The sequence below is a fragment of the Alligator mississippiensis genome, chromosome 5 (assembly GCF_030867095.1).
Source record: "Alligator mississippiensis isolate rAllMis1 chromosome 5, rAllMis1, whole genome shotgun sequence".
Lineage (NCBI taxonomy): Eukaryota > Metazoa > Chordata > Crocodylia > Alligatoridae > Alligator > Alligator mississippiensis.
In genome coordinates this window covers 49,616,538-49,637,074 of record NC_081828.1, presented here as the reverse complement: position 1 = coordinate 49,637,074, position 20,537 = coordinate 49,616,538, and the positions used below count along the sequence as shown (strand labels likewise).

Here is a 20,537-nt window from a genome sequence, read left to right as displayed (position 1 = left end):
CAAAACATGCTGCTGCTCCCATTCCAGCAGAGACAGAAAGGGCTGCTTGTGCCACAGGGTCAGCAAGGACAGCTGCTACCCCTCTGGCAGAGGCAACAGAGAAGGCTACTGTTGCTGCCAGGGCCCCAGGACAAGTGGTGTCCCAGCAGCAGCTGGATAGAAGCCTGCCACTTGCCGATGGGACACTGGAGGGCAGCAGCGGCTCTCTCATTAGCCTCCGGGGAGACTGGGGAGGCATCAGGCAGCTGGTGCTGTCCAGGAGAGGCTCACAGCCTGCCCAGTTCCCTTTCCCATCAGGGGAGAGAACAGGCTGTCAGTGATTGGGATCACTGATAAGATCTCTTACAGGTAGGGGGAAGCAAAGGAACAGCCTCCTATTGCCCCCTGGTTGGAGAGCATGTCTTTGCAGGGATATTGTAGCACTCCAGCCAGGGTGCTACCTATGTGTGTATACCCGCACTGGTGTTCTAATTATTTTAGTGCTACAAAGTGCTGGAGCACGTATAGGGCTACAAATGGACATGTCTCAGACTAAAGCTAAGAAGGGATCACTTTATTTAAGGGAAACTGTCAGCATGATTCTTTTAAATTCAAGATTAAAACTGAAACCATTGCCTTTCTGTGATTTACGCTCCTTTGTTTTCTTTTTTGCATTTCTCTCAGCTGGGACAGTTTCTAGTTGGTTACACTTTCTATATTCCATTATATTTGAGAAGTTCATGGAGTTTCACATTCAATGATACATTGTGCAAGACACTATACAAACACATGGAGGGATCTTTCCTGCCCTGGAGAACTTACAATCCAAATAGACAAGGCAAAGGCAGGGAGGTAGAGCAAGGTAGAAGTGACCTGCACAAGGTCACCCAGAAGGTCAGTGGCACCATCACAGTTTAAAACAGACCAGTGTTTTATTCAGAAGACCACCCTGCTGACCAGCTTATGTAGCATACTACAAGTATCTGAGCTGCAAACAATACAAGGGAAGTAAATATATCAGCAGCAGGCCTGAATCAACAGAATGGATCTGAAACCACACAAACTTTGGGGAAACCTAGATTTGGATGTGAACTTTTGTGGCTTAAATGCATCACTGATTTAATTGTTTTTGTTCTAGACTGAAGTTGTATTCATTACCCTGCTGAGACATCCTACTTAACATTAGGTTTTGCTTGGTTTGCTTTGATTCTCTATTTGCACAAAACTGAAATCTTGGGGGTCAACTGCCTGGCAACAACCTTCAGAACTTCAGAGTTTTAAAGCTGGAACAATGTGGTAAAGGGTGACAATCTAGTTTGCACTGAAAAACTTTTTTCAACTACAGCTCTTTGCTCCAGTTCGGCTGCTTCACTGTGGTTGCACTCAAAGCATGGTGGAATTTACCAGTGTAAATCACAGCAAGGCAAGTCCCTCTCTTACGCCAGTCCAGCACACTTACACTGGGACTTTGACCTGGTGTCACTACACAGATGTAGTTGCACTGGTATGAAAAATCCCAGTCATGAAGCAATATGCTTTAAACAAGAAACATCCTATTAAGATGTTGACAGTCATATACATGCTCTTACCAAAAAGTCCCTTGGGAATAAATGATCTAGCTACTGTATGTCACTGTTGCTCTTCAGAAATGAATGAGAGGCACTTATCTGAAAGCAATGCAACTCCCAGAGAAGAGAGCTGTAGCAGGGAAGGGGCCCGGAGCTTCTGGCCTATCTAAGGAATGCTCAGTTTGCACAGGTGCACAGTGTGGTTTGCAAGATCCTTAGCTTTCACACGGCTTTTTACTTTGATGTGGTGCTGGAATTAACACGTCTAGGCCTGCAGCTCCCTGCCATCCTGCCCAAGCCACGCAAGGGAAAATCTTACTTTGTCAGAAGTAACTAGGGAAGGGAGTGCAGCTTGCTGCCCATACTGCAAATGCTGCAGCTGTCTCTTTTTTGGGCCTGCCTTGTATTCTGCTCTGGCTTACTGAACCAGTCTTATCACAGAGCAAGCTGACCTCCCTCAGTGGAATATTCCAGGAGTCTGAGAGCATTTGGCACTGGAGGTGCTCCATTGCCAGCTCCTCCTTCCTTGCCCCACCACACACACTGCACATCCTCTGGACCCTCAACAGTAACTCATGTCTCCAGGTGCCCACCCACAGCCAATTCCCCACTCCTGGCTACTTGTCCTTACCTGACCCCAAGGTAGAGGGTGCCAGCTGTGCTGCTGACACAAGCATGCTAAGGAGCCAGTTTACAGAGAGGCACTGGGAGGCGAATGTCGAGGTGAGGGGAGCTGGCCCTTTTAAAAACCTGTAGTTGCTCTGAACAGTGCAATACAGACACACTGATTTCTTCTAATGAGGGAGAGCAACATTTATTTAGGATTAGCACGGGAGCCAGAAGCCATAGTAAAATATAGTTAAAAAAAGAAAAGAAAAGGGAAAGTCAAGTTTTTCAATCAGACATTTAATGGGCAGAATGTGAAGGCCGCTGGGAAGACTTATGAGGCCTGCAAGAGCTGTGTTTGATGTGAAGGCATGAATGTCAGTCTCTCAAACTCCACAAACTGTGCAGCAGGGAGCTTGGCCAGCTCCCAGGAGCGTATTAGAGTGGCCAGGACTTGGAGCAGAGGATCTGCTGTAAGAAGGCCAAGAGGGACTTCAATAAATTACCCCACAGCTCATATTATCTGCCAGCAGCAGGAGATTCAAGGATTCTGAAGTTGAGAAGAGAAGGAGAGAGGGTACTTGTTGGGAAACTAAATAGAAGCAAAGTCAGGATGTCAGGTTTCTGCCTCCCTTTTGTCGTGTAACCACAGAGGGCAAGAAACAACCAACTCCAAATCTGTAAATCTTTATCAGTGGCATTGGAGGTGTAAGTTGGAGTCCATTTGGCAGCCTATGTTTTCTTTCCCCTGTTTTATGGCTCTGTTAGAAAGATGTCTGTTTGCATTTTTATTTGGGATGGTCAGTCTACAGCTTGAAAGAGAAATCCTGTATCCTGGCCCTCCATTTAATGTATGATGGCTGGATACCCTCTTGCACTCTCTTGTCCTCGTCTACCCCGGGTGGCCTTTTTCAAGTGCTTCCAGCCCCCATCCTGCTGACTCTTTCCATTTCATTTTCCCCACATCCCCCTTTTTTCCTCTTCCATGGTCTGCTTCAATCCACAGTAGTATTTGGACCAGGTGAGACGGTGGATAGATCAGACATCTCACTGGAAGACGTGCAGGTCATGACAAGATTGATTTCATCAAGTGTCTCATGGATGTTTTGATTTTAGTGAGAGGGTAAAGTGCAAAATATTCTTTGGCTAGTGCTGGAAGGCTCCCAGCCTCAAATTTTCACCTACCTGTCTGCTGTTCAGCCTCTTATGTATCTTATGTCTACCTCATTGGACATTAAGGAGATACTTCTGAGGTTTGCTCTTTGAGGAGGAGAGGAAGCAACAGGGATTTGAGGCAGACAGATGCCAAAAGGAATGTAGGCTGAGACTTTCAAAGCAACCTAAAGGATGCCTTGTTCCCATTAATTTTATTCCCCTACGCAGCTTTGAAAAATCCCACCCCTAGTGAATACAACTTACTGACCATGAAGCCTCCCACTGAAATGAATTTCTGAGCAACAGTTGGGAATTCACTTATACAAGAAGTCACTCCAGACCCTGCTGTTTCCATGCCAAAGGCAAGGGTCACTACCCCTCAAAGCTATAGCAAAACTCCCTTAAGAAGCAGTCGGCCTCCTATCTCCTCAACTGGTCACCAGGGAGTGTACTCATTCATGCTGGTTTGGAAGCAATAGCTAATGCAGGATGGGACTAGCCTCCTCCTTGGTGGGACAGGCTGCTGGACACGCACAAACCTCCTGACCCATGTTCTGCACTGACTACTCACTGTCTTCCAGAATTTTTGTTAAAACCTATGAAGCCCTGCATGGTGGGGGGTCCAGTTTCTGAGCATCTGCACTCCTCACAATAATCTACCATGGTGGCTGGGATGGCACTGGGACTGGGCCCTCCATTAGAGCTCTACAGGAATGGGGCAGAGGGCTTCTGCCTGCAGCTCATTCATTCTCTTAATCTGGAGGCCTCCACAGCATTCTGGTAAAGTTCACTTCTTTTGAGCAGGCTCTTGGCAGCCAGAAGGAGGAGGCAGGCTGGTATAGTACAGGCATTTTCTAACAACTTCCCCTATGCTACAGATGAACTGTTGTAAATGAGGGCATATCTACACATCACATGGTCAAGCCCTGAAGAGATTCCCAAGCTATCTTGAATATCAGGAGCAGCATAGCTGCCTCAGAGGAGTGCTCCACCAGGTTAGTTAGCCCTACTAAGAGTAGAATATATAATTAAGTACAGTATATAATTAAGTTGAGTATATAATTAAGTAGAATATATAATTAAGGGCAGTACATTCATGTAGGTACACTGCTTGTGGTACTCTGTACAACACTACAGAGAGAAGGGCAGACATAGCCTAAAGGTGCAAGTGCTTGTGTAGGGTCTTATACCCATGGCATTTTTTTTAAATGCCTGGTCAATCAGATATGTAACTGGGTCAGATTGTTATTGTAGCCAAGATGGTCCAGGAAATACCCAGGAAGCCAGGTTTTTTTTGGTGATATCTTTTACTCGACTGACTGTATGGCTGCCCAGAAGCTTGTCTAACATCCATCCCAACCACACAGTTGCCCCAATACAAAGTATCATCAACCCCTCCCCTACTTCTTGCAGTTAGTCAGTCAGACTCATCTGATAGTGTAGTGCTGAAATGGTACTGGTAGCTGGAGGCCTTTCTACTATAGAACTCTTAATGTGGATAACAGCTGTTTACTGGCACCAGTGTTAGCAGCACTGGAAACTCTTTAGGCGTTTGGATGATTAACTTGTTGGGGGTCATCTGACTGCAGCTGACTTCCTGACCTTTGGGCAGGGGGCTGGACCAGATGATCTCGCGAGGTCTTTTCCAGGCCTAATATCTATGAAAATTAAGGTAATCAGGGTTCATATGTCATTATTATTAGAAGGAAAATGTACTAACACTGGGAAATGCTAAATGAACACTGGCATTGCAACCTGTACCCCCCCCCACTCTGCACACAGCAATTCTATCTATACACAGCATCATTATTACCTAATTACATTCCACCTTAGGGTAATCAGCCGTAGCAGCTTTGTTAGGGAATTCGAGGAGACATAGTAAGGAGATTAGGAGAAAGAATTTGTATACATATTTAAAAACAAATTTTTGTGTAATTGCATTCCCACCAGTAAAAATCAATTATAAACAAACAAACAGAGCGGAGGGAATTACAATGCAACTGGAGCAGTATCCAAGTCTGAGACAGTAAGTGACAAAACAGTGGAGTTCAGAAAAATGGGATGGGTAATTGGTTGGAGGAAGGGAAGAAGTAGGGTTTGAAGGGAGCATATCACAGGTCCCTTTGTATGACCTTGGTTAAGTCACTTCAGGCCAGAATGCTAAAAGTATGTAGGGGCCTAGAGCTGATCATCAAGTACATATCTGTATCTCTAGACCCCTGAAAATCTTTAAAACTATAGTGCTTCATTTGTCGGCCTGATCAATTGTCCCTTTAAGGGAACTGACAGACATTCAAGGCCCTGCTCTAACTCATGGCGCTTTACAGAAAACATTATGAGTGAGAGCACCCCCTAACCCAACAAAAGTTTGCTTGTTGGGTCAGAGGGGAATTGAGCCTACCTGCACCAGCCCTTTTGGCCAGCAGGCAGGGGCGCAGGCCAGGACCATCCCTCTTTCCAGCCCTGTCCCCCCCTCCCAGTCTGGGGTTGTCAGAGGAGAGAGAATTTAGGGAGCAGCAGCAGCTGCAGGGGTGCTATGCTGGACCTGATCTGGGGGGGGAGAAATTGCCTTGAGGCCCCCCACAGGGGTACTGGAGGGAGCTGGGGCTGGGCTTCCCAGGTGAGGGGGCTCTGTTCTACCCCCTTCCCCCCTCCAGCCCAGGCTGGGCATAGCAGCCCCACAGCTGCTGCTGCTCCCTTCACTTCTTCACTGACAGATCTGCCCCTAAGTGAAAATTAACCCTTGAGGGAACACAAGTTCCCAAAGATGCTCTAAAGCACAGTGCCATAATCTATTACCTGATTAGAAGAGGGTTAATTTTTTGCATGGCTGGCCATTTTAGAAGTGCTCTGCACCTGTGCATGTGTGCGTTAGGTCATGGCTATAAGGCATTTTCAGGGGCCGGATCTCATGAACAATGTCACTTCTGTCTGCACCCTAGATGATAACCTGTTTGGGGAACAGACTCTTAATGTGTATGTACAGTGCCTAGCATAGTCATGCCCCAGATCCTGATTGGGGGCTTTTAGTGCTATAGTCATATATAAATAAAACAGTGAAAATGGATTACAGAAAGAATAAGATCTACCAAATGCATAAACACAACAATACAGCACCTAAAGACCACCTATTTGTACAAGCCCAGATCTACAGTTAACACAACAACTTTCATTTAAAATGAATCACCTTGAAAATAGAAGGACCCTCACTAAAGTCCTTGTGTGTAGTGATGATCACACTGTGGCCAGCCCACCCAGGTCCTGCGGGGGACAAGAGTTCCAGACTGTGGAAGGGGCATGGCAAGAGCTAGAGGGGCAGACCTGCACTGCAACATGCTCTGCCCAGGTCCTGCTAGTATGAAATAAGTGGCCACTCAAACTTACGTTGCAAAGAGAGCTCAATAGGTTTGCAAAATCTTCAGATGCTCAAAGCCTCATTCTAGCGAGTTACACTGAGACCCAACACTGCCATCCAGCCATCAGAATACCTAGGGGCCTTCCCTGGGCCCCAAGCCCCTTCACTCCTCACTATCACTACAACCAGTTAAGTTTGGTGCCATCCACCCAGCTCATCTCATAATTCAAGAAGAGTCTTGACATAATGCTAGGAAAGCTCCTTAACAGCTACAGTCAGTGCTTTTATGGGAGCATACAGCATGTACTGTTAATAGATAAGCAGGTCTGAACAGTTTATATTGTGGGTATAAGGCAACATGTTCTACTGATTGCAGATGGCTAAGAGGTATGACTGATTAATGAATTAGTAACCTCTAGATGACACTTGAGGTGCTTCCAACACTGATTCATAAACCAAGACATAATCATACAAGTAAGGGATCCTATTGACATTAATGGAGTGTAGATGAGGACCTCAATATATTCATTTATGTTAATGGTAACAAAGGGCCCATGTTTTTGTTTTGTGTTTATACAGCATCTAGTACAATAGGACTCTGGTCTGTGACCTGAGCTTCTAGGTGTAATGATGGTGATGATGATGGTGATAATATCTAAAATTAACAATAACATTAATCAAATTGCATCTTGAGAAAGCCAGGTCTAAATCACATGGTATGCAAAGTGGTTTGTAAGCAATTACTCCTTATCATACTGATTGCACTTTAGTCTAGCTCCTCGCAGTCTGAGGCCTCTTACTAGCACTTTGTAAAGTGTGTACAAGAACCAATTCATCAACTATAGGGTGGTAAATATGGCCACTATTCACAGTGCATAGAAACACTGTTATCTAAGTAAGAGGAGGAAGGGAAGATGAAAGTTACATTCAATTTAAACTGGACAGGAAATTAAGCAATTAGAGAGTACTTACCTGATTTGAAACTGAGGAGAATACAAAAGCTGCCATGAAGTCTTCAGTGACTAGAACTGGCAAGGACTTCAGCTGATGATGCCACACAAAAAGACACTGCAGAACCCTCTAGCATCATGGTAGTGGTCTAGTCCAGAGATCAGTGCCACTGAATCACCACTACCTTCTCCCACTCTGGAGAATATTTTCCCCAAAGGACATACAACTGTCTGAGTTGAAATTTAACTAGGATATGAGGATTAACCTGCCATCTCCAAGGAAAACCACTACATGATCTTTCATGACCACAAATGTTCAAAATTGAGTGTTTACTACTCATGTGAAAGACAACCACTTCAACCTCACAATTTTTCAGGCTAGATCATTAGCTGTGTACTGATGAAAGCCAGGAGTCTCCAAACACATGCATACATTCTTAACTTTAAGCAAGTGAACTGTCTCATTGAATTCAACAGAACTAACCACAATTTAAAGTGAAGTTTATGCAGGATAGGTGGCCATGAGGGAAGGTATTATCTATGGAATCACCATAGCGACTTCATGAAGATGCTGACAGTAAGTCTACACCACATCCCCAGGGCCAGGTGCTCCCACTTTCAAGTATGCTTTCATTCACTTGCATGTCATTACTGCATTCAAACACAATGTAGGCAGAACTCTGGAAGGCAACCGCTGGCAGTGCCCCCAGATCAGCTTCACCACTGCATTTCTGAGTTTACTGCATGCAGCTGGGAGCAGGTGCCCCTAGCAGTGCTGGGTGTATAGTGGAGAGAAATTCTTGCTTCTTCTTTGATGTCTCCTATACAAGTGCAAATTCAGTCTAACCATGCTTAGGTCCTGAGATCTGATGATGATGATGTCGACTACACAAGTGCGGTCGACTGTACAACATTGCAGGGTGGGGGGCAGAAGGGGTGCACAACGGGCTATTACATCTTGCTTCTACCAGCTCAGTTGCAAATACACATGCTTCATTGGTGGGGGGAGGGGCGTTCTTTATGTTGTGTGTGTGTGTTAGCACACGCACATGAACACCAGGAAAAAAAAATCTGTGAACTGCACACAGTTAAGCTCCTAAGCCAGTGTGCAAATAACATATCCCCTTTGGTGACTGCTATGGTAAGCATCAGAAATGAAGCATCAGAAGTGAGGAAACACATGTGAAGGGGATGAGAGAAACATGGGCAAAACTGCTGAGACAGGAAATTTTCACACTTACTTCCTGGGTTTGCCTGCCATGCTCCCTGCCACGTGGTATCCGGGTTTACACTTATAGCGGCAGACAGAACCCACATCATGGTTCCCTTGCAGGCATCCGCTGACCAGCAGCTTGGCATTGGCAACTGCATGAGGAGCATCACATTCCAGCTTGCAGTAGGCTTCTGGGAGTGACCAGAGTCCATCCTCAAGGCAGGTCAGCCATTGACTCATTCCTAGCTCCAAGAGAGAAGCAGAGCATGCTCAAAATGCAGGATGGCTACATCAGGGCTACAAGCAACAAATGCATCTCTAGAAACCTGGTAACCTGCAAAAGTTGCTCTCAGAGCCTGATGCTGAAGCCAGTGAAGTCTATGGAAACAAAACCACTGACTTCACTGGACATGTGGTCCAATCCTTAACTGACTGCTTGAGCCCAGAGGTAAGTTAATAAAGCGACACCTAAAGCATGAAGCAAGCCTCTCTGCAAAGTAACTTGATAAGCTCCTCAAACTTTGTTCAACCTCCACTCCCTTAACCCTCCTCTCTGCTCTGATGCTTATAACAAAACTTGATGATGCTAGCATGCTATAACTGCTGCTTACCATGCTCATCCCAGTCATCTCATCGTTTCCTCACTCTTTCCCAGATCTTTCATCTGTACCTTGTCTTGGGCTTAAGATGTAAACTGTCTCCGATAGAAATCATCTCTGTGTTATGTTGACATGTTTATTTACTGCAATGGGCCAGTAACACTCAATTGGGGCCTTTGGGTGTTATGCAATTAATAACAATTAGTTATTACTAATTAATAACGACATAGCTATGCATCAGGGTTCTATCAGTGCTTTGCAGAGACCGGTATTTTAGACATTCCTATGACAGATAGATAGGAATATTCAGAAAAGCAACTGGAAAAACAATACATCCTTACATCACCTTTTTACACTGTCTGATCTGATAACTGTGTTGGACAAAACCCAGCTGTTGGCCTTCCAGAGTGTACAAAGCATAAGAAGTAAATAGGAATTTGCTCTGGCTGGTGCACTGTTACCACAACAAGCAACTAAGCCCCAGTCACCAAATGTGTACTTGTAAAACCTGTATGTAGAAAAGAGAACTCAGTTTGTCTCCAGTGAGAACAAGAATCAGGGAATTTCCTGCCCCAGTGGCTCAGTGAAATCAACTGGACCCCCTGACTTTCTCTGCTAGGTTCAACAGACTTGAATTAACATCCTCAGGAATCATTTCAGACCCTGGAAGCAACTTCTGCATATGAGCCAGCTCCTTTACCAAGGAAGCCAGAGGCAAAACTCCCATTGACTTCAGCAGGAGCAAGATCAGGCTGTTAGTGAATTCCAGGACACACAGATGAAATAACAAATGGAGTTCCTGCCCTTCTTTGCAACTGGTAGCTCCCCTGAACGTGATGGTACTGTGTAGTTCAGAATTTGGCCTGTCAAACAGTAGGGCTATGGCGCTTACACACAATGCTTTGATCAGTTCTCGGTGGGATCTGCAGACATGTCTACTGTCATGAAATCAAACTTAATTTACAGCATTGTGCGCCTTTGATGAAAGAGGTGAGCAATTCTCCTACATTTCAACTATAAATGTCTCCATAAATGGGACACCCATTAAAATGATTTGTTGTATGAGACTGTTAGAGAATAGGCTAGTGGAAACTCACACCAAGCCCCAATGTTTGGCATTGTGCAAGTAATTAGCCCCAAATCCCATCCAGCTGAGTCCTGGGTAGACAATATCAGTAGGTCTTTTTCTCTAATTTGGCATAAAACCACAGCTGTGGCTATTGATGGCTTTGGTAGGAGGACATGGAGTGGTAGGGGACACCAGGCTGTAGTTAGGGTCTCAGGTCTCTGTGACAACACCCAGTCCAGTTCCATAGATCAACATACCTCAGTGACATTTTTTGATTTCCCATCCATAATCCTGACTGCTTTCAGTAGAATCCTCCCCTGATCCCTGTTTGGCCAACTGCACTGGTGTACTCTCTCTCAACTTTCTAGATCACTGTCCTGGGGCTAACAAAGGTGGCCAGGGTTTCATAAATATACAGGAGGTATGTGCCTACAATTTGAGGTAACAGGCAGGAAATGCCCAGGGGGTGGTTGTGAATATCTGCAGGGTGTTGGGCTCCTAGTACGTATGGAGCTGGATGGTGCACTGCTTCCCAGGAGACCTCACAAACCTAGACTTTGTTTGCCTGGCAGTGTCAGGATAACACTAATAGGGACAAGAAGAGAAAGACTTGACTGAGAAAGAAACTGGACAGATGCATGTGGCATCAAAATCAGGATTAAATTCCTATGCAGACAATCCCATACCTTGAAGCTTAGCTGGCTCGATGCAGGAGAAGGAGCATTGCTTCAGGTATGTGGTCCCTTCAGGGCAGGAAAACTCAGCATAGTACACGAGCGATTGGTCAGGAACTCCACAGTCAACGGGATCACAGGTCACAGATCTGTCCCACTGTCCCAAGTTACATGTCAGCAGAACCTCTTTCTAAGGAGAAAACATGGCTGTTTCTGATTTTTGTGAATGAGTTTAGACTAAAGTTACCACATCACCAGAAAGGCCGGCATGGGTTTCAAAGAGTTTTCAGTCATACTTCTCCCATTAGAATATCATGCTCAAATGAGTCCAGCTTCTAGGTAAAGCGTATATGTTCATGTTGCCATCTCTGGGATGCCAATAGATGTGAAGCTCTATATGGCACAATAGGCCATGCAGATAATGTAAGAGTTATCTATAGTAGAATAAATTAGGGTTCAACATGCCTACAGTGTAATTGTGGGTTGGCCCTTCGATAACTGAGTTTCTCAGCAATGTTGTTTTTATAGACACTGCAGTGGAGGATATCCCAACCTGCATGGCACCAATGTGCATAGATAGCACCCTGTAGCATACTTGAAAGGATCTCAAAGCACTCCAGGGGGCTGTGGCACCCTTGCTGAGAATCATTCATATAGACCAACATGGGATCTGCCAGGAAAAGTATATGAACGTGATGAGCTGCACTAGCTTTAACCATGAGCCTGATGGTGCAGATCACAGAACCACAGAAAAATAGGGCTGGAAGGGACCACAGGAGGTTATTTAGACCAATCCCTGCTCAGACCAGGACAATCATTGCCTATAACATCCCTGGTAAATGTTTGCCTAACATGAGCTTAAAAACTTCCAATGATGAAGCTTCCACATTCTCTCTAGACAATGAGTCAGTGCTTAACTACCTTCATTGTTAGAAAGTTCTTCCTAAAATCTAATCTAAATATCCTGTGTTGCAATGTAAGGCCAAAAACCACTCAAGCCAAATTTTCACCTTGAATGTGTCTCAAATGCAGGACCTCATCCATTATACTACCAGGGCTAAGAAAATATGAATATATCTGCATTGTAGATAAGACCTAAGTTAAAACATATAGGACAATGACACCTTTATCTATTACTGCCTGGGCAATGCCAAGAGAAGCATGTGCCTACTGTCTTCATCTCACAAGGACTCATACCATACCAGAGCCTTCATGGGTGACACTGTCCTATGACACTTTAGAAAGCCAGTGCCAGGGCCACTGCAGAGGGGCACCTGTAACCTACCTTCAGCTGTTGCAGCCACAGACCCAGCTCTGTCTAGATATTTCCCATTCAACTGCCAAATGTAAAAAACTCACACTAGGCAGATTTATTTTGTGTGGCCTCATTTTAGAAGCAAAAAGAACATTATGTTTTGGTTGAGAACACATCAGAGTGTGTTATAGGACCTGCTGCCCAATCACATCTGCCTTGGGATTAGCTGGGCAGCCACGATTAATAACCTTCTGGGAGAAACAAGGGCCAAATGGCCCATCTAAATCCATCCAGCTGCCTGACTAATCTTTGCACTGTGTTATGTTCCTCTCCTCTCAGTGTCCATCTAACCTGTAGGTAAGCACACTCATAGATGTGGTCTTGGTAGTGTCCCTTCCAGGTCTGACCTACTTTCAGCCTAAGAGAAACTTTCCCTTAATTATCCTTATACCTACATCTTTCTCTACCTTGCTTCAGCTTGTGCTCTCCTGTTCAGCATCCATCACAGAAGCCAGACAGAAAGCCTCAGAAACTTGTACCCTTTCTCTAGTAATAGAGAAGGGACAGTACAAACTGTACTATGCACCTTGCCAAAATGACTCTACTGAGACCTTCATGGTTCATTTCAAAGGAAGTTCCATCCCCAGAAGCTATTCAGACTGTGGTCTCCCTGCTGAGATAGTTAACAATGGGGCCAACTCCAGGGATGCATATCCTTGTGCATTTTTCTGATTCACATCCTTGACTTCTATGAACTGGGCCTAACTTCTTTTCATATTGACTTGTAGGACACTACTGAGCTGGATTGTTAGAACTAGTGAGCTAGAAGGGAAGAAAAGACTCCATACCCCTGCCAGTTATCTCACTCACAACCTATTTTTTCTCTAATCAATAACAGTGCAATGACCTTTATCTTTAAAACTGAAAACATGCCAGAGACCTTAAGCTATTCTAACCATTGCCTCTGCAGCTCTAGGTCACTTGTTCAATCTGTTTCTATGATCCCAGATATGTTTCTATACCATAAATGGGAAATTAGCAGCCCACTGCCTAATAGCAAAACCCTCCAGTTTCTTTTGGATTTCTTTCTGGATAACACCCTTTATCTAACAAACTGAGTTTGCAAATGCTGTATGGGAAGACTTAATCCATTAGTCAGACCCAACCTACTGAAATAAAGAAGGCAACCTTTTCAGGGCTCACCTTTGTATTAGCTATTTGTATATCCTTCCCACCCACAGACATAAGTGTTGTCAGTGTAAGGTGATCTGGCACTGTGGTTATGAGGGGTATATAAACAGCATAGATAGAAAAGATGATCACAAGAAATATTGAGCCTGTTGTTATGCTATGAGATTAAAATCTTAAAGCTCTAAAACATAATTCACCATTGTTACTCCAGTTTTAAACTTAGGTCCATCTATTGACAAAGGGCCATATTTTCAGCTAAGGTAAATCAGCATTACAGGACTGAATGCACTTACAGTGGCATAATGTAGCAGTGACTGAGGTCTTGGGCCCTCATATCTGTGGGATCACCCATGATAATTCCACTGTGCAGATACAAGGGGTATTTTGAGCACAGCAAACAGCTGAGTGGCATTTGGATGGGCTGAGGAGGCTGCATAAAGGCGGAGAGATGCCCCCCAAGCAGCCTGCCTACCTTACCGAAAAACTCACCCACTAAACGTGACCTGAAACAGCTCACCAAAGGTAGTCATGCCTACAGCAGATAAGAAGGGCCCCAGGAAGATAGTACTTTCAAGGGGATGATTTCCTCCCCTTCTTGCTCACTTCAGCCCCCATCGAAGACAGCACCATCAGCAAAAAGCAACAGTGAAGGATTTCAGAGGCACTTCTCTTCTGCATTCCAGCAGAAATTAGATCAAGTTGTGACCCTGTAGGATCTGCCCCATAACAGGTGAGTCTCTTTACTTAATGTATTCCAGAAAAGAGATTCCTGAAATGTTTTTCTTTCCCATCAATCACCACAGAAGAACTTCAGATATTTCTTTGCATCACAAAAGCACCTTTCAGTTCAGTATGATGGGCAAACACTGTGCAGAACAGGTCCCAGGCTGGCATACCTGTGAAGGACCCAGGACTGGAATGGGAAGGGGCCCTAGTATTGCTGTGAGTGGTGGACTAGCACTGAGAATATGACAGGGGTAAGGACCAAATCTTACAGGCAGAGCAACATGGTACTCATGACCAACCCAATGTGAGCTCCATACAAGTCTTCCTTAACCAGCAGTTGCTCAGATACATCTCATGGGGTGTTCTACTTGCACCCAACTATCAACTCACCTGCATGGGACTCAAACCCTTTCCACTGCTGGAATGGAGGGCAAATCCCATTTCACAGGTAACAGCACACTTCATAAGTCCTGGGGCACTGGATGTGCAGTTCACGATGGCAGCATGATCAAGCTGCAGTGGCAGGCAGCTGCTGTGCTCCCCACTGGTACTCTGGGTACTGCTGTGGAGGAGACAGAGACAACATAACAAAAGCTGTGACATTAAAGTAGTGTACAAACATTAAGATAACTAAATGGTATAAATGGCAAAATAAGGAACATATTTAATCACCTAAGTAGCAAAATATGTAAAAAAAATCTTTCCACTATATGATGTTTTTTCCCCTGAGACTGTCTCTTTAAGAGCACTGAGCCAAATTCTCAGCAGATCTGTGCTGGTGTAGCTCCACTGATTTTAGGGGGAAATACATCCCCACTGAGAAGCCACAGCAGAACTTTTTCTTTTCTAAGCTTTTCATTAGAGAATGATCGTTTAGATGCTGAATCTCTTCAGCTGTCCATGGAAGTTGTAGGTGCTCAGCATCTCACAGGATTGGGCCATAAAATGCCACTAGTTGGGTATCTATTTTTTACATCTCTGCCAGGCATCCCTGATACCCTGGAGCTCACTGGCCCTTGTAGATGAGAGTTCCCTGGAACTGCTTCACGTGGCTGAGTGACACAGATAAGGAGGTGGGTGTGCTTATCTGAGCAGCTTAAAAGGCACCCCGGAACAAGAACACAGTGGAGACCCCAGCCCTGCCAGAGATATTTGCAGCAGAATTCGCAGCCTCGAGCCCAGCCACAAGCAGTGCCAGAAGGGATTTGCTTCATGGAGGTCAGCCCCCACATGCAAGCATAAGACTCCCCAGAGACTTAGGTTTACTCTACAAAATTTGTAACATGACTCCTCCTTACCTCTAATGAAAGCATGCTTGCTTCAAGCCAAGCATTAACGGGTAGTTCTTCCCAGAAATGAGGTGGAAATGCAGGAGGGAATGAAGAGATCCCATTTTGTAGGCTTCCTTACAGCCAAGGACATCCCCAGGGGAACCTCTAACCATTTAGACGGGTGAATTAATAGCAGAACACAGTACTCACATACACTTTCACCTATGCAATCTGATCCACACACAACCCCCCATGCACACACTGCTCTCAGGCCAACCTTTGGGAAATACCTGTTGGGGTGAGTGTGGGAGGGTAAGATCTGAGTATTTTTATACACTTTGGCAACTCTTGCAGAGCTTGCTGTGCAGCCAAAGCCTTGGGAAGCAGATTAAAGCCCAGACATGAATGGATCATCAAAGTCCCAGGCAATCCCTTTCAGTCCCTGGGCCAACCTGCTGCTTGCACTTCAACCACATGCTCGGAAAGACTCATACATGCATGGTGTGCGTTCACATATGTGTCCAGCTCCTGCAAAGAATGCTTGAGCAATGGACTCACACCTAAAGGGGAGAGGTCTGTATACCAGATGCACATGCCATGATGCTAGCACACAATGGAAGAGGGTGGGAGAGCTCAGGTGCCCTTCCCCAATTTTTCTCTCAGACCCTCTTCACTTGGCTGTGTCTCTTCCTGTCCTTTTTCAAGGCCGTCTCTGATTGAATCCCACATGTAACACCAGCACGGAAGTTACTGAGTGGCAGCACTAAAAATGGAGGTGACCTGAGATGTCCATGAGTGAATAATATGTGGGGGCCAACGATTTAGGCCTTATCTACATTCAGCAAGAAGCATTCTTGTTGCCCTTATTGATCCAGACATGAATTCTAGCTCATTTACCACAACAGCAACCTAGCAGGATGATGGGTGCTTTGGGGGCTCAGCAACTGGCCTGGTATCTTGTCCAATTCATAAATTCTTTAAGTCATCTCAAGTAAGATACGCTTTCTCTGTGTCTCACTTTTATGACCTTGACACTTCCCTTTCTTTGCTCTATCTTGTCGATGTTGACTCTAAGCTCCACAGGGCTGGGAGCACATGCCAGCATATCTCAAGTTCAGCACTTGGCACACTGAAGTCCTCATCTCAGCTGGTGCCTCAACGTAGCACAGCAATACAGTTAAAAACAGTAACACTTTCCCTTTACAAGCTACATATACTTATTAGGGAGATAGTGGGGAAGATTCAGCAGTGGGATTTCCCATCCATCTGCCATGTGTTTCCAGGAAATAACAGTAATAGCAGCCCTTTTCAGCACCTTTCAGCCAAGGATCTCAAAGCACTTTGCACACGTTACTATAATTGCATTGCTTTTCATCCATGCAACATGGGTAAGGGCTGGGGAAGATCCTTTCCTCACCAATGAAATGCAGCTGTTGCATAAAACACAGCAGCTCTGTACCCAAAAAAACAGCGACACTAGACAACAGGAATGCTGCATCCAATTACAGCTGGAGGGGAAAATTAAATAGGCTGAATGTAATTACCTGGGATGGACTTTAGCCAAGAACTGGGACCACGGGGACTCTAACAAAAATATATTTAGTGATCACAACTGGTCAGGACCTTGGTTTTATGACCCTCCCAAAAGGATGTGCCTCCAAGTAATATAGACCCTCCTAGCGCTCCTTTCAGGTAGTGATTTGGAAGGAAGAGCCAGCACTCCTATTGAACCTCCCAAACTGCCACCTGTATAGCTGAGCCTTCTCGTTTTCTTCCTGGAGGTCTCCCAGCCAAATCCTGATCTGGCCCAACCTGGCCTTGCGTGTCAGAGCTGACTGGCTCCCAGCACCACGTGGCATGGCTGCAGGCACCGGCTCTTGCATCAAGTAAGTACGTGGAAGAAATCTGCTCAGCCACCACGTACAAATATTTATTGAGACAAGCCTCCCTTCCCCTCCTCTCCCTCATACACACGCACACACAAATATGCTGTGGATGTATGTATAGCATGAACAGAGCTCACTGTTGACTCCAGCCAAGTCTGTTAGCCAAAGCTGCCATGGAAACTAGTGTGGAAGAGCTCATTCGAGGTTGGGGGCAGATGGGGCTGGGGGGAAAAGTGAGGGAAAAATGGCAAGGGAAAGGACCACAAAAAAACCTGTTTTTTCTGTGCAGACCTGTTTATGAAGTGAGAAATGGTTTCAGGGCAGCTGCTGCAAATTCTTTCACTAGCTTATATTTCCATTTGCTTCCTTTTTAAAGAATTTGTTTTATGAGCACAGTGTTTGTCAGGTCATTAGCTTCCGAGGGCATCTGGTACCAATTGTGGCCCTCTTCCCCCTCCCTCTCCATTCGGTTGTACCACTCCGTAACTGTGCCCCCAGCACACATGCATACTACACACGTGCACGCACACCTTCCCCATCCCAGCCTTTACCACACACTGAATTAAACTGAGCCTTCTCAGGTGCATGCGTCTGAGCCTGCATGCATCCATGTGTCTGTGTACACAGGCATGTGAATGGTGTGCAGGGGGTTGAGACTCTTTCCTTTCTAGACTTTTTCTTGCCTCCAGTCTAACACCAGCAAGGAAACTCACAAAGAAATTTGGCATGTTCTGCAAAACATATAGCTTTGCATGTGCGTGCACACACACACACACACACACACACACAAAAGAGTCTTCAACTACGTATTTCTCATGTGTACTGTGCTGGTACACTGGAGTCTAATCAGAGGCCACCGCATCACAGTACTAGGTGCTATGCTGCTTCCAAAAGCTTCTGCAGCTCTGATCTAGTCAGTCTGTAAAGTGGAAATCTGCCTGACTTCAGACTAGCACAGAGAACTAAATCTCTCTATCAGGCCTGCACTGTGCGATCAGAACTGTGCCTAGCTACAACAGTGCTTAACACAGAGATGTAATGATCGGATGCCCGGGGAAGCAGACACACGCAGGGGCAACAGTGATTTCTAGTTGCCGCCACACTGCCGGCATGATTGTACAGCTGCATCAACAGCCATTTTTTTTCTGCACCCCTCTCCTCCCTGCCAAGACGGTGCCTGGGGTGGCTGCCATGGTAGCCCCATCCTACTTATGCCACTTAACAACAGCTTAACAACAGCTGACATAACTCTACTGACTTTGGTGGAGGTACAGGAACAGAAGGCTTCATCTATTGTCTCTCAGACAGATCTGCTGATCATCATGGAGAAAAATATTTTTTGTGTCAAAACAGTGATGATGATGATGGTGATGAGGACAAGAAGCACCAAGGAGCCCCAGTCAAGGAACACCATGAACCCACAGTGCTAGGTATTGTACAAAAAGAGAATCCCTGCATTATATTTTACTTTAAGATTAGAATCTGTAATTTACCATGCTTAGCATGACTTAGCAGGCTTAGCATGACTCTCAGGAACTACTGTCTGTAGGGGCTAAAACTCTACTAGTAGTGAGTGAGCGAGCGAGCTAATGGTATTATTATCACACTTCTCATCTCAGCATGAAATAGTGTTTTTCTTTTTCTCCTTTTGATTATAACAGATAGATATAGCTTATCCTTGCACCACACTTTTCCAGAACTGGGACATTCCAGCATTTTGGATAAAGCCCTTCAAGAAAAACAAGGAGCCAATAATTATTTTTTACCCTCCTTAGACTTGAACCATCTAAAAATCATTCATGTTTTTATGTTAGCTTGTTTTGAAACCCAAACAAAGTATCTTTCAGTGACATTTTAGCAAAAGGTCAGGTTTTTTTCCATCCTGACATGTGCCATTTCAAAATGTCTTGTGCTTCATGGCCAAAGCTCATTAATGAAACAAAGTTTGAATCTGGAATTTTTTGAAACTGTCGAGGTTTTCCTTGAGGTTTTCTAATAGCTGTGAAAAGGTCAGGATTTCTCATGAAATTGGATAAGTTTTCCACACACAAAGCAAAACTTCAAATTTCTGAATTTTGGGCTTTGCTGTGATTGTTTCACAGAGTCCAGAAAATAGCAGTGGACTTAACCAAACCAAATATTCCCCAGCATCATGTCACCCATAAATCAGCTGTCGTATCTACCCAAGCTTTCATCCCATAGGTTACCATTAAAACAGCCCTTACAATTAAACTTCAATTTTAACAAGGGGACATTTTTATTAGACATGATTTGTCAATGCTGTCAATGCAAGGGATGATAGATGAAAGAAGAACAAGGCTGGATCCAATCCTGCTGAAGTTAAAGATAGTCACTGCACTTAACTTCCTTGGATTTTTGAATCTGGTTGTTCAAGCCAATCCAAACAATAAATTGCTCATGTCTACCCACAAAGAAATATGGCAGAGAGAGGGAGACAGATAAATGGGAAGAGGTGTTTGTACAGGGGTAGAGATTTCCTTCTGCAAGTTTTAATCTGAGACCATTGCAGTCTTTTGGGGAGGAAAAAGAATTTTCCACTCAGACTTTATGCTCCTATAGCAGTGCTCTGTTTCAGTGTTGACACATCACATGGTATCTCATTTCCTTATTCTGACAGGTACATTTCTTATTGGGACGGTGAGTTGCCTTTGGCTCTAACACAGAGGTTCTTTTTGTCCTTCTTCCTTTCTTGGGTACCCTACATCAAGACATATGTGCCAACATAGAGGGGGAACATGAAAGCCCCAAGACCTTAGAGGAAATTTTTTCCCAACACTGTTAGCATCAGCTGCACTGTTGTTGGCCACATGAGGAGCTGCTGTTGGCCACATGAGGAGCCTACTGCAGAGGCCATATTAATTGCTATGTTCAAATCTATTCCATTACTCAGACTTGCTCCCAGGACGGGTAACAGACAGATGCAACAACTGGACTGATTTCAAGGGATACTGATACAAGCTGTTATGATGCAACTGTTACAGTTGCATGATTCTGTGTGGTTACAAGTGCAGCAAAACCA

General features: G+C 44.9%; 1 protein-coding gene across 1 annotated transcript in view; it reads right to left on the bottom strand.

Annotated features, from left to right (window-relative positions):
* The window catches only part of PAPPA2 (pappalysin 2), a 188,553-nt gene that overhangs the window by 52,003 nt on the left and 116,013 nt on the right, over positions 1-20,537 (bottom strand). Inside the window, exons 14-16 of the mRNA XM_019500187.2 lie at positions 14,731-14,902; positions 11,181-11,358; positions 8,855-9,068 (exon numbers count right to left, since the gene is read on the bottom strand). Of these exons, the coding sequence (XP_019355732.2) occupies positions 8,855-9,068; positions 11,181-11,358; positions 14,731-14,902 (564 nt within the window). The remainder of the gene's footprint in view (positions 1-8,854; positions 9,069-11,180; positions 11,359-14,730; positions 14,903-20,537) is intronic.